General features: G+C 41.8%; 1 protein-coding gene across 28 annotated transcripts in view; it reads right to left on the bottom strand.

Moving 5' to 3' along the window:
- The window catches only part of GUCY2C (guanylate cyclase 2C), a 103,882-nt gene that overhangs the window by 25,130 nt on the left and 64,748 nt on the right, over positions 1–14,004 (bottom strand). For all 28 annotated transcript variants that reach the window (XM_081589224.1, XM_081589223.1, XM_081589212.1 and 25 more), the window contains 5 exons: positions 8,843–8,924; positions 7,831–7,936; positions 3,005–3,067; positions 2,304–2,375; positions 1,732–1,836 (listed from right to left, as the gene is read on the bottom strand). In XM_081589224.1, the coding sequence (XP_081445350.1) occupies positions 1,732–1,836; positions 2,304–2,375; positions 3,005–3,067; positions 7,831–7,936; positions 8,843–8,924 (428 nt within the window). The remainder of the gene's footprint in view (positions 1–1,731; positions 1,837–2,303; positions 2,376–3,004; positions 3,068–7,830; positions 7,937–8,842; positions 8,925–14,004) is intronic.

Raw genomic sequence — 14,004 nt, 5'->3', positions numbered from 1 at the left:
AGACAGACTCTTCCCTTAGCACCTGATATATGGCTTTTGTTTATTTGTTTATTATCTCTTTTCCCTATGAAAATGTCCTCTGTGATAATCTTCACTTACTGGTGTATCTAAATTTTTTGTCACGTTGAAACCAAATGATTCAGATATGGTCTAGCCCTTATATGGAAAGTATTTCTAATTTTGAAAGACTTGAAATTGTTATCATTAGGAATGTGTGTTTATTTTATTGTATCAGCAGCAATTTAAATGAACATTTTCAGCACCAGTTAAAATGATCTTATATAGCCTTTCTCCAAAGACCAAAGATATGATGCATTAGAGTAATATTTTTTCCATTCATAGAACTAGCCATATCTGACTGTATTATGCTTTTCATATATGACTTGGCTTAGAGTTACCTGTATTGTGTTTATAATTTTTCCATTTACATTGATAAAGGACATTAGTCTTTAATCACATTTTAGTATCAACTTTATGCTAGCCTTGTTGAATGTTAAATGAATTTAGAAGATGTTCATGTTTTTCTTTAACTTTAGAACAGTGTTAATATAGACAATGAGAATTATTCATTGCAGTTTAGAAAAATTAAACTGAATCTGGTTTTCTTTGTAATGGAAATGTTAATGTCTTCTACCATTATTGACCTCTTTAAGTTTTTACTTCTTGAGTCAAGTTTTCATAATTATATTGTTTCTGAAATTTTTCCCTTTTTTAGACTTTATAATTTAATAGTCATGATATATTCTTTCATAATTGAAAGCATCTTTTTTATAGCTTTATTTTTTATTTTCATTTTATTTTTATGCTTGCTTTAAAGATTTAATTAGAAGTATAAGAGGCTTGTATATTTTGTAGTTTTTTAAAAATAAACAACTCAAGAATGCACTTTAAAATTTTATCAGTTTTATAATAATTGAATTGTGGTTTCCTTTCCTTTATGCCATAGTTATTCTAAATTTTGCATTGAATACTTAGATTATTTTTTAAAGAGAGAACAGCATTTAAGGCTATGATTTTTTTTCCTTGAGGGTACGTTTGAGTTTATGCATACATACATTTTTAAATCTACATTTTTTTCTAATAACCATCCAGTTTTCTCTTAATACAAAAGGAAATATGCAAGTAAAATAAAATGAATGGAGAGGAAATCACTTTTCCACATTTCCACATTTGTTCTTTGTTTTTTCAAGTCTACACTCCTGAATATTTTTTAACTAGTTAGCTCAACTGGTAAAGAATCTGCCTGCAATGCAGGAGACCCCAGTTCAATTCCTGGGTCAAGAAGATGCCCTGGAGAAGGGATAGGCTACCCATTCCAGTATTCTTGGGCTTCCCTGGTAGCTCAGCTGGTAAAGAATCCGCCTGCAATGTGAGAGACCTGGGTTCAATCCCTGGGTTGGGAAGATCCTCTGGAGAAGGGAACAGCTACCCACTCCAGTATTCTGGCCTAGAGAATTCCATGGACAGAGGAGCCTGGCAGACTACAGTACATGGGGTCCCAAAGAGTTGGACACGACTGAATGACTTTCACTCTCACTTATAAAGATATAATAGGGATAAATGGACAAAATCTGAGTGATCTAGTTTGATAAGCATATGGGCCCATACACTTTTCCTGATAGCTCTCTGCTGTTATTATTTCACTGAGTGAGCATTTAAAATTTCTACTACATATTTTTTTTTGCACACAGTTGGCTGGTTAGGAAATTGGAAATGATTCTGGTTCCTTACCCGGAGGGATCCTCTCTCGCAGTACTCAATCACCCCAAAGATTGTGGAATCAAGCTTCACCGTGCCGTAGAACTTAGTTAGGTTGTAATAGTCAATCTGAAGCAACTAAGACATAACACACTCATTTGCAAAGCAGCTCAGCCAGAAAAGAGCACCAGATTAAAAACTAACAATACACTAATAAAATGTGCCGTGTCTCCGATCTCCGGGAAGAGGTACTACTGCTCTTGATGCAATGAAGCATCAGTGCGTCTCCTTCTGCACTTGGCATTAATCTGACCTCATGGCCTTTCTTCTGTCAGCAAGAGGACCTGAATACAAACCTTTGACTACTCTCCCATCACATCAGGACCACTTTCTAGGACATGCCAGCATGTTCTGTACCATCAAACATCTTTGACAAAATTTGGGGGGAGAATTTTCCACAAGAAGTATGGTCACCCATTCCTTGGTCTGCAGGCTTCTCTGTCAGGACCCCCTAATAACACCTTGCTCCACCAGGGACCTCAATGCTTGGGGAAAACGGAGTAAGGTTGTTTCTCACTTAAAGGTCTTAAGTAAGGGACGCATACCTTGTTCAATTCTATCTTCTGTTTCTCAGTGAAATTGCCATCATTGTGCTTGAGATCCTTTAGAATCACTCGCTGCAAACATCAATTGAATTAAGGAGATAGTGTAGCATGACTGCTATATGCATGTTATAATCATCTGCTCACATGACTATCTTTCCACTCTACTGTAAGCTCTTGAAAGCGGTAACATTCTTTTACTGCTGTTTATATCCCTGGTGCCTAATGCCTGGGAATGGCAGGCTCATATGAGAATGTTTCTTTAAAATGATTAAGTGAAAAAAGAAGGCAGGAAGGAAGGAAAGAAGGGAGGGAAGAAGGAAGGAGGGGAGAAAGGAAGGAAAGAAGGAAGAAAGGAAGATACAAAACCCTGCTATGGGATTGTCACATCCCCATTGCAATGATTCAAAATACAATACAGGGTTGCCTGGACTGCTCTGAATCTATTATTTTTCCTTTTCCTTCCTACACTCTCCCCCTCTTAAAAATTTTATTTTTCTTTCTGTATACCCAGGACTTGTGAATTTTGTAAGCGGTGAAGCAGTGCCCTGCCCAGCCCCGTGAAAGGCTCCAAGAATACCCCCTGGGTCAGCCCCGGGACCCGGGCCATCACACCGCCGACATCAGAGCTGGGGCCACAATGAGTCAGAAGGCCCAGCACGTATCCCCGATTGAGAGTTCGGAAAGCAGAGGAGACTAGTCACCTTTTTGTCGTATTTGCACTGTCGCAGTCTCTGGATTGTGTCTCGCCTCTTGTCATCATCGATCTGGCACAAGAACAAGCTAATTATTCCAGAGGCTTCATGTCTTGGCTCCCTACCTGCTGGCCAAAGGCTGAGAGACTCTGCCTGTGTCTACTGTAGTTAGTTCACAGCATGCCAGGCAGGCTCAGAAAAACTGGTATAATTGTCCTGTGTCCCCTCTCATGCTCACCTACCCCCTCCAATGGTACCTTCTTTCCAAGTATCCACCAGCCTCACACTTAACTCTGGGTTTTCTCCCTACTTCTTCTTGTGGTCTATTTCAGCCAGAGATTTCCTCTGCTTCCTTCCCTCCCCAAATCCCAGACAATTGGGAACCATTGCCAGATGCTCTCAGGGAATCATGTTTGGCATCTGAGTTGTGAACTCATGCCTCAAGGCCCAAGGAGCAATGCAAGTGAGGACACCTTGCTGGAGCTTAAGAAGGCAGCCACATCAGCTCGGGGTTCAGCCTGGAGTTGCAAGATCATCTGGTTTGTCAAAAGAAGCCGGTAATGTGGATTTTTCTATTCCATTCCAAGATTTGTGTATTTGATAATTAATTTTAAAAAATATTCATTTATTTATTTGGCAGCACCGGGTCTTAGTTGCAGCATGTGGGATCTAGGGATTGAACCTGGGCCCCCTACATCAGGAGCTTGGAGTCTTAGCCCCTGGACCATCAGGGAAATCCCAGTAATTAATTTTTGTTTTTTTTGTTGTTGTTGTTGTTTTCCAGTAATTAATTTTAAAAGAAGTTAACTATTGACCGAAACACAAAACACACACACACACCCTTGCAGGCTAGATGTGGCTCTTGGTCTGCTACTTGAAAGGCAGAAAAAAGACTGTGAACCATTGCATCTTTTCATTCAGTTCTTATAAAAACCTGTGATGTATTTTATTTGTTAACAGTTACCTCATAGGGACATTTTGAAAAATGTAAGTGAAATAAGTAATATCCAATTCCATGTATGATGCCTGGCATAGCGCAAATTAATAAACGTCACTTGTCTCCCCTTCTCCTGTTTCTTATTTTATTTGTGAGGTATAAAGGGTTACATGGCACCATGTGTCACCTGAGAATGTACGGAACCTGAGTGTGACTTCTCGTCTAGTGTTCTTTTTACCCTCTCAAGCCTTGATTGCGTCATTTAAACCATTTGAACCTCAGTCTCTTATCTGGGCAATCCTAACTTGCAGGGATACTTGGGGATCAAATAAGACCAAGGTGGTGATACTTTCTTACAAGCAAAGGTGTTTTACCCTCAAATGAGTCCTCTGCATCTTTATCATTATTTTCTGTCTGCTGCCCTCCCCTCGGACTTTGCTGACATCTCTCCCTCTGGCTGCCTTGGTTTGCTGACCCTCTCCATTCTAGCCTGGGATACATTCTTCATCATCTCGCCCTTGAGTCTTGCTTCCTCACCCAGAGCTTGAACCATTGCCTGTCCAGTCACATGGCATTTTCCCCTCTCGCTGACTCTGGTCGACCCCCGTGGGTCTTCTTCCAGTCCTGTCTGATTCCCAGCACCAGAAAACCTCTTCTTACAGCTAACCCCTGGTCGCCTGCTCCCCAGCTGGTCTGTAACTCGGCATAACAATGCCTCTCCATGCTCTGAATCACTTCTAACCTTCCTCCTCATGGCAACTCATCCCAAAGACCTCCTCCTTAGCCAGGTGAACGGCTAACAATGAATTAACTCATAAAAATTCTGTCATATCCAACAAAGGGTAGATGAGTTATCCTCCTAGGATTATTTCCATTTTAACAAAACACACAGCAACACGATGTTTTAGGCAAAGTGCAGTACAGGGTTCTGAGGCGGTGGGGGAGGCTTGTGAGGGGTGGAGCTATGGCGGAACCTGGGCAGAAGTGAACCATGTGGGAGCCCAACTTGGGGTCACACCAGAGACAGGGACTGCTCACTCCTTCTAGAGGTCTCCTCCTCCCTTCCTAGGGTACTGCCACTAAGTCATTCAGGTCGATGAATTCTCTCTTTCAAGATCAAATGATCTTACAATCATTTACAATTACAGTCATAGGCTTTGATGAGAATCAAATGGAAAGATGCAATGTGAAATGTAAATGATTGTAAGATTATTGGATTTTCAAAGAGAGTATTCATTGATTTCTTTCTGACATGTGCCTGAGATAGATTGATCTTTTCTTAATTTTACAATTTTTTAAAAATTATTTATTTTTTTGGTTGCACTGCAAAGCATGGGGGAAATCTTAAGTTTTCTGACCAGGACCTGAACCTGTGCCCACTGCAGTGGAAGTGCGGAGTCCTAATCACTGGACCGCTGGGGAAGTTCTGGTCTTTGTCAATAGCATTTTTATCTTTGTGGCTCAGGATGTAATAGGAGTGTTACTTTGGTGTATTGAGCATTTCTGGAGGAAAAGGATGTTGGGAGCCATTCTGGATCTACTGCCGGATGACAAAGTCACGGCACCACTCAAAAAGAAACTGCACAGCGGTTTCTCTCCAGGATTGGAAACTTCACCCCTTCCTGTTTCTATGCTTTTGTTGCGGCGAGCTGTATTTCTTTCTTTGTTGGCAGGATTTAAAGGGGCTTCTGTAGTGAGTTCACGAGAGTCCAGGGAAAAGAAAAATGATCCTCTGTCCCAAAGAAATATTCCCCAAAATGATTAAACCTACTGAGGCCCCTGGCTGATGGGTCCCTAACACTCAGCCAGGGAATAAGGCCATGTTCATTTGGAAAACAAGCCCTAAGCCTATTGTGACCTGGCCTCATGAGGAGATTATTATTGATGACTGGAAAACTTGGGTCATGTATCAAGGAAAATTACAGAAACTAAGCCAATTACCTTTTCTCATAAAGATTGGGACATTAGAGATATTTGTGCCCCTTAGAATGTAAGAGTAAACAGAAAGAAATATATGAATTGTATTGTAAATAGTTTCTAGGTAAACTGCAAAAGACTTGCCCCTGCCAGAAATAGTCTTGTGGTATGTGGGTAGATGGTAAACAAATCACCACTGACAATGGCTGTACTATGAGGAACTCTTAACCTTAGATGCCACTATAGTACTTATTCACTGAAGCAAGACGCTGTATTTGCTGTAGTAGCAGGCTGTACAGAATAAGTAGATGGAACAATATGATTCATAGACTATGTTTAAGTAGAATAAAAATAGGTTTCGGGGTAAACATGTAACCAAAATGTGACAAAGGACTAGGAAAAAACTTTTAACACATTTTAGAATCAGGGGATGTTGATCTGAACAGAAAAATATTGTAAGAGTCATTACGTAGAAGAACATGTGCTATATAAGTAGATACTGAAAGTAATAAAGAATATGGTCCTTGGGCCATCAAAAAAACTCTGTTTCTTTCTTTCCTCTTGCTGACGCCGTTCATCCCTTGGGTACTCCTGGACCAGCTGGAGCAGGACTCTGGCAAAGAGAGGCCTAATCCTCGCTCAGCCATGAGGGGATCTGAGCCACTAGAGTGCCGTGTGCAGGACTTGGGGTGGGATGCCCAGAGAGATGGTGGAAAGGCTCCAAACACAAACCTGACTCATGTGGCAATTTTATTTTTGCTGATTCTAAGGAGGGAGGCGTCTCAAGTCACAGTGTCCTGTCAGCTTGGCCTTACTCCGAGGGACCCCGCTCATTCCTTCACGTGGCAGTTCTGGGACTCCACCTCCCCCTAGTTTGCTTTGGTATAAAACCTCTGGGATTTCCCTGGTGGTCCGGTAGTTGAGAATCTGCCCTGCCAAGGCAGGGAACACGGGTTTGATGTCTGGCCTGGGAGGATCTCACATGCCACGGAGCAACGAAGCCTGGGTGCCCCAACTACTGAGCCAGCGCCTGAGAGCCTGTGCCTACAGAGCCTGTGCTCTGTAACAAGAGAAGCCACCGCAATGAGAAGCTCAAGCACCGCAACTTGAGGGTAGCCCTCGCTCGCTGCAGCTAGAGAAATCCCGTGAGCCGCAACGAAGACCCAGGGCAGTCAAAAATAAATGAATTAAAATCTGCAAAAAACCCAGAAAACCTCTGATGGTTAAGTGTTAGTGTCACATTTACACAGGGTGGGTTCAGACTGTGGCCTGTTCTTGAAATTCTAGCCCTGTTGCCTCAAAGAGCTCAGAAACAATGAAACAGGTCCAGGCATTGGGCACATGAGAAATGCTCAGAAGTGCTGGCAGTTACATCTGCAGTAACCTAATTCACTAGCGTGTGTGACCCGGCCCCACTGCTCGACTCTTTGTCCTTCATTTTCCTCATCAGCAAAGTTAGGATGATAAAGTTCATCTCCTGAGGTCCTGGTGAGGAGGAGATAAGACCACGCAGGTCCCGAATTAACCGTGGCCCATGGGAGGCGGTATTGCTGGTGGCTGCTGAGCCTTCCTGGATGAGCGCAAGTGTGGGCAGAGGACTCTGTCTTCAGCAGTGCGCAAGTAAGTCAGATGTCCTGAGTGTGAGAGAGTAGTTCCCCAAGGTTTAGGGGAACTCAGATGCCCTACCCATTCCTACATCCCTTCCATGACAAATCCTCCTTCTCTGCACTCCTTTTCTGAGTCACATGCAAAAAATGAGTAACACACCATATCTCAGCCTCCACCAAAGTATTTACTGGATCAAGTAGCATCATGAAGAATCAAGGGAAAGGCAGGAAGCTGAGAATTCTAACATCTAAGTCTTGGATTCTAAAACAAATGACCCTGCCTGGCACCTTCCGTACCATGGACCAAAGTCTCCTCAAATCCCTGGGAAGTTGCACCAGCCTGAGCATTCTTCACCAGGTAAGGGATGGCTTACCTTCAGGCTAACATGGTTGGTCTCATTGGACTCTAGAGGAAAGATGTTTTCAGGAGGAATGTGGGACCACTTCTTCTGACGAAGTGCATGTTCTCTCTTATATTTTCTGTGAAAGGAACAGAACCAGCCCATAGGCTTTTATTATGCTCTTTTATTATGCCATTCCATTTCTGATCATTAGTTGACATCTAGAGCTCTGATGGGGGGTTTCCCCAATGGCCCAGCAGATAAAGAATCTGCCTGCAATGCAGGAAACATGGGAGACTCAGGTTCGATTCCTGGGTCAGGAAGATCCCCTGGAGGAGAACATGCAACCCACTCCAGTATTCTTGCCTGGAAAATCCCACGGACAGAAGTGCCTGGCAGACTACAGTCCACGGGGTTGCAAAAAGATTCAGTCAGGACTTAACAACAAAGCCTCTTCAGCCTGAAAGTATGTAATAGAGCGACTTTGAAATTTCCCATAATGTATTAACAAAAGAGCAGAAATAGCTATTTCCACCTGCAGAATGCCAATTCTATGGTCACTATACAGACTGTATTTCAATTCCCCACAACAGCTCAGATGAGGATACTGAAGCCAAGTAACATGTTTAAGTTGCTAATAACACAGTTAAGATCACACAACTGGCGAATCTCAGAACTGAGATTTGAGTTCAGGTGTCTCAGGAAGACTCCCTGGAGGAGGGCCTGGAAACCCACTCCAATATTCTTGCCCAGGAAATCCCATAGACAGAGGAGCCTGGCGGGCTACAGTCCATAGTGACGCAAAGAGTTGGACATGACTGAAGCAACTTAGCAGACACGCGTGCATGCATCTGAGGCCAAGCTCTAATTCATCTGCCTAGGAGTATTCTGCCCTAGATAGACCTTCTGATGCAGAATGCCTTTATAATCTTAGCTCTGTCCAGAGACCTTCTTGTGAACGTATACTGTCAACAAGCATCAGATGCCCCGCTCTCACCCACCCCTCCACCTGAGAGATGAGCACCGCAGGTGAGCCGGCAGGTACCTGAGTACCAGGAGAGCGATGAGAAGCAGCAGGACCACCGTTCCCGCGAGCGTGAAGACGGCGATCATCAGGATTTGAGGGCCTGTGGCAGAAAAAACAGTGAAAACTGCATTAGGAAGGATCCCTGAAAAAGAGAGCAAACGCATTTCACAAGATTCGAGTTGTGTAGGATAATTTCAGCAAGGGGAAAAGAAGAGATCTTTTAAGATACCTGTCTTTTAGAGAAAGACAAACGTCATATGATAATACTTGTATTTGTAATCTAAAAAAAAGATACATGGACTTCCCTAGTGACGCAGTGGTAAAGTGGAAGACTTCGCCTTCCAATGTAGGGGGTGTGGGTTTGATCCCTGGTCGGAGAGCCAAGATCCCACATGCCTCGTGGCCAAAAAACCAGAAGATAAAACTGAAGCAATACTGTAACAAATTCAATAATGACTTTAAAAATGGTCTACGTCAAAAAGATCTTGAGAAAAAATTTTAAAAATGATACAAATGAACTTATTTACAAAATAGAAACAGACTCGCAGACCTAGAAAGCAAACTTATAGTTACCAAAGGGGAAAGGTGGGAGGGAAGGATAAATGAGAATGAACATATACACAAAACTATATATAAAACAGATAATCAACAAGGACCTGCTGTATAACACAGGGAACTCTACTCAATATTCTATAATAACCTATATGGGTGAAGAATCTCAAAAAGAATGGATATATGTATCTGTACAACTGAATCATTTTACTGTATAACTGAAACTAACACAATATTGTATTTCAACTATATTCCAGTATAAAATAAAAATTAAATTTAGGGGTGGGTTGGGATAGGGGGTGAGAAGGAGGTTCAAGAGGGATGGGACATATGTATACTTATGGGTGATTCACTGTGTTGTGTGGCAGAAACCAATAAAACATTATAAAGCAATTATCCTCCAATTAAAAATGAAAATTTTTTAAAAAGTAGGAAAAGTAGGCAGTACTTCAAAAGTAGGAGGTCAAGACATACCTGGAGTAACAGGGAAATTTGACCTTGAAGTACAGAATGAAGCAAGTCAAAGGCTAACAGAGTTTTGCCAAGAGAATGCACTGGTCATAGCAAACACCCTCTTCCAACAACAGCCAAGAGAATGCACTGGTCATAGCAAACACCCTCTTCCAACAACACAAGAGAAGACTCTATACATGGACATCACCAGATGGTCAACACCGAAATCAGACTGATTATACTCTTTGCAGCCAAAGATGAAGAAGCTTTATGCAGTCAGCAAAAACAAGACTGGGAGTGGACTGTGGCTCAGATCATGAACTCCTTATTGCCAAATTCAGACTGAAATTGAAGAAAGTGGGGAAAACCACTAGACCATTCAGGTACGCATGCTGCGCAGTTAATCACTCAGTCGTGTCTCACTCTTGCGACCCCACAGAAGGTAGCCTGCCAGGCTCCTCTTTCCATGTGATTCTCCAGGCAAGAACACCGGAGTGGGTTGTCATTTCCTTCTCCAGGGGATCTTCCCAACCCAGGGATCGAACCCAGGTCTCCTGCGTTGCAGTCAGATTCTTTACCAACTGAGCTACGAGGGAAGCCCCCATTCAGGTATGACCTAAATCAAATCCCTTACGATTATACAGTAGAAGTGACAAACAGATTCAAGGGATTAGATCTGATAGACAGACTGCCTGAAAAACTACGGATGGAGGTTTGTGACATTGTACAGCAGGCAGTGATCAAGGCCGCCCCCAAGAAAACAGAAATGCAAAAAGGCAAAATGGTTGTCTGAGAAGGCCTTACAAATAGCTTGAGAAAAGAAGAGAAGCTAAAGGCAAAGGAGAAAAGGAAAGATATACCCTTTTCAATGCAGAGTTCCAAAGAATAGCAAGGAGAGATAAGAAAGCCTTCTTCAGCTATCAACACAAAGAAATAGAGGAAAACAACAGAATGGGAAAGACTAGAGATCTCTTCAAGGAAATTAGAAATACCAAGGGAACATTTCATGCAAAGATGGGCACAATAAAGGACAGAAATGGTATGGACCTAACAGAAGCAGAAGATATTAAGAGTTGGCAAAAATACACAGAAGAATTGTACAAAAAAGATCTTCATGACCCAGATAATCACGATGGTGTGATCACTCCCCTAGAGCCAGACATCCTGGAATGTGAAGTCAAGTGGGCCTTAGGAAGCATCACTACGAACAAAGCTAGTGGGGGTGATGAAATTCCAGTTGAGCTATTTCAAATCCTAAAAGATGATACTGTGAAAGTGCTGCACTCAATATACCAGCAAATTTGGAAAACTCAGCAGTGGCCATGGGATTGGAAAAGCTCAGTTTTCATTCCAATCCCTAAGAAAGGCAATGCCAAGGAATGCTCAAACTACTGCACAACTGCACTCGTCTCACACGCTGGTAAAGTAATGCTCAAAATTCTCCAAGCCAGTCTTCAATAATACATGAACTGTGAACTTCCTTATGATCAAGCTGGTTTTAGAAAAGGCAGAGGAACCAGAGATCAAATTGGCAATATCCATCCGCTGGATCATCAAAAAAGCAAGGGTACCTTCAGTCACCCTTCCAGAAAAACATCTATTTCTGCTTTATTGACTATGCCAAAGCCTTTGACTGTGTGGATCACAATAAGCTGCGTCAAACTCTTCAAGAGAGGTGAATAACAGACCACCTGACCTGTCTCTTGAGAAATCTGTATGCAGGTCAAGAAGCAAAGTTAGAACTGGATACTGGTTCCAAATAGGAAAAGGAGTATGTCAAGGCTGTATATTATCACCCTGCTTATTTAACTTATATGCAGAGTACATCATGAGAAATGCCAGGCTGAATGAAGCACAAGCTGGAATCAAGATTGCTGGGAGAAATATCAATAACCTCAGATATGCGGATGACACCACCCTTATGGCAGAAAGTGAAGAAGAACTAAAGAGCCTCTTGATGAAAGTGAAAGAGGAGAATGAAAAAGTTGGCTTAAAACTTAACATTCAGAAAACTAAGATCATGGTATCCAGTCCCATCACTTCATGGCAAATAGATGGGGAAACAATGGAAACAGTGAGAGACTTTATTCTTTTTGGGCTCCAAAGTCATTGCAGATGGTGACTGCAGCCATGAAATTAAAAGACACTTGCTCCTTGGAATATAAGCTATGACCAACCTAACAGCATATTAAAAAGCAGAGACATTACTTTGCCAGCATAGGTCCATCAAGTCAAAGCTATGATTTTTCCAGTAGTCATGTATGGATGTGAGAGCTGGACTATAAAGAAAGCTGAGCACCGAAGAATTAATGCTTTTGAACTGTGGTGTTGGAGAAGACTCTTGAGAGTCCCTTGGACTGCAAGGAGATCCAGCCAGTCCATCCTAAAGGAAATCAGTCCTGACTATTCATTGGAAGGACTGATGCTGAAGCTGAAACTCCGATACTTTGGCTACCTGATGCGAAGAACTGACTCACTTGAAAAGACCCTGATGCTGGGAAAGACTGAAGGTGGGAGAATAAGGGGACAACAGAGGGTGAGATGGTTGGATGGCATCACCGACTTGATGGACATGAGTTTGGGTAAACTCTGGGAGTTGGTGATGGACAGGGAAGCCTGGTGTGCTACAGTCCATGGGGTTGCAAAGAGGTGGACATGACTGAACGACTGAACTGAACTGACTGAAAAATGAAAATAAATTTTAAAAATTAAATTTAAAAAAGATACTGTCTTTTATTAATCTCTTCATTGGTAATAGAGATGGTGCATCTTTGGGTCCCTGAAGAAAACTGTTTGGAATGTGCCTCCAAAGTGGCATTATTTCAGTTACCCTTACAGTTTATACATCTCTTTTCTTATGGGAGGGCTTCACTGGTGGCTCAGATGGTAAAGAATCTGCCTGCAATGCAGGAGATCAGGGTTCAGTCCCTGGGTTGAGAAGAACTACTAGAGATGGGAATGGCAACCGACTCCAGTATTCTTGCCTGGTGAATGCTATGGACAGAGGAGCCTGGTGGGCTCACAAAGAGTTGGATACGCCTGAGCGACTAACACTTTCTTATGGGAATCATTGAATATTACAAGAAGATAAAATAGTTTCCAGCACAGAATTTGGAAGGGAAGACTATCTGATGTCTTTGAAACTGATATACCTAAGGAGGATTCATAAAGGAAGAAATTGACAACTGGTTTTCAACTCAGAGAACTAATCGGAGGAAAAGTAGGTCAGTGTCGAATGCACAGTAAATGATAGTGTTGCCCGCTGGTCCTTTCCAAGCTCATTCAGATCATTGAGGGAAGTCAATGGGAAGTGTAAGGAATTTGATTTATTAGTATGTAGGTGAAGCTGTGTAGATGGAGGAGTTTGAAAGATTCACAGAAGAGTAAGTGGAATTCAGGAAAATGTGAATTCAACCCAACAAAACACTGAAGCAGAGACTGCGTGTGCAGAGGACTAAGCCTAGAGTAAGAAGGACAACAAAAATAAAATTGTACAAGAAGGTCATTGTTCACACATGCCTCCCAGGCTGCTTCTTGAATCCTCTAACTTCTTATTCAATTCGGAAGGTAGCAGGTTCAAGAAGAAGTGGAATGGCCTCGAAGCAATAGACAGTGTATAATAAGCTAGAAGATAATAGCAATATGGTGAAGGGGACAGGTATTTTTCTTATAGCAAAAATACGAGAGATAGTCAAACTCTAAGGATAAATGTTCAAGGAAGGTGTAGTCTAAAAATAAAACTGTAAAATATTTTGAGAATTTGGCATTTAAAAAATCCATTTGTGTGCATATGTGTCACAAAGGAGAGACAGCGGAGCTATACAGAGAAATGCTATTCTGACACACTATTGGGCCTTATAAAAATAATAATAACGAAAATATTTAATGATTTTCAATTTAAAGAATCAACTTACAGGTAAATGACAGAAGGCTTCCTATGGCTAGCAAATAAATATTATCAGCCCTGACAAATAAAAGAAAAATACAGGAGAATTTGGGAGGTGAGAAGGAGGTAGAAGGAAGGATAGAGACATGAACGTCTTCATCTTACAACTTTGGGAAGCAAGAAGCTTTGTACATGTTTGGTAGAACTCCAGGGTTATGCATATTAATTAAAATTACAAATGTAAAATTATAATACACTAAATGTACTGACAAAAAGACAGAACTACATT

Source organism: Giraffa tippelskirchi, chromosome 4 (assembly GCF_054371585.1).
Source record: "Giraffa tippelskirchi isolate mGirTip1 chromosome 4, T2T-mGirTip1v1.2.pri, whole genome shotgun sequence".
NCBI lineage: Eukaryota > Metazoa > Chordata > Mammalia > Artiodactyla > Giraffidae > Giraffa > Giraffa tippelskirchi.
The sequence above is the reverse complement of the archived record's forward strand: the minus strand, read 5'-3'. Positions and strand labels throughout refer to the sequence as shown.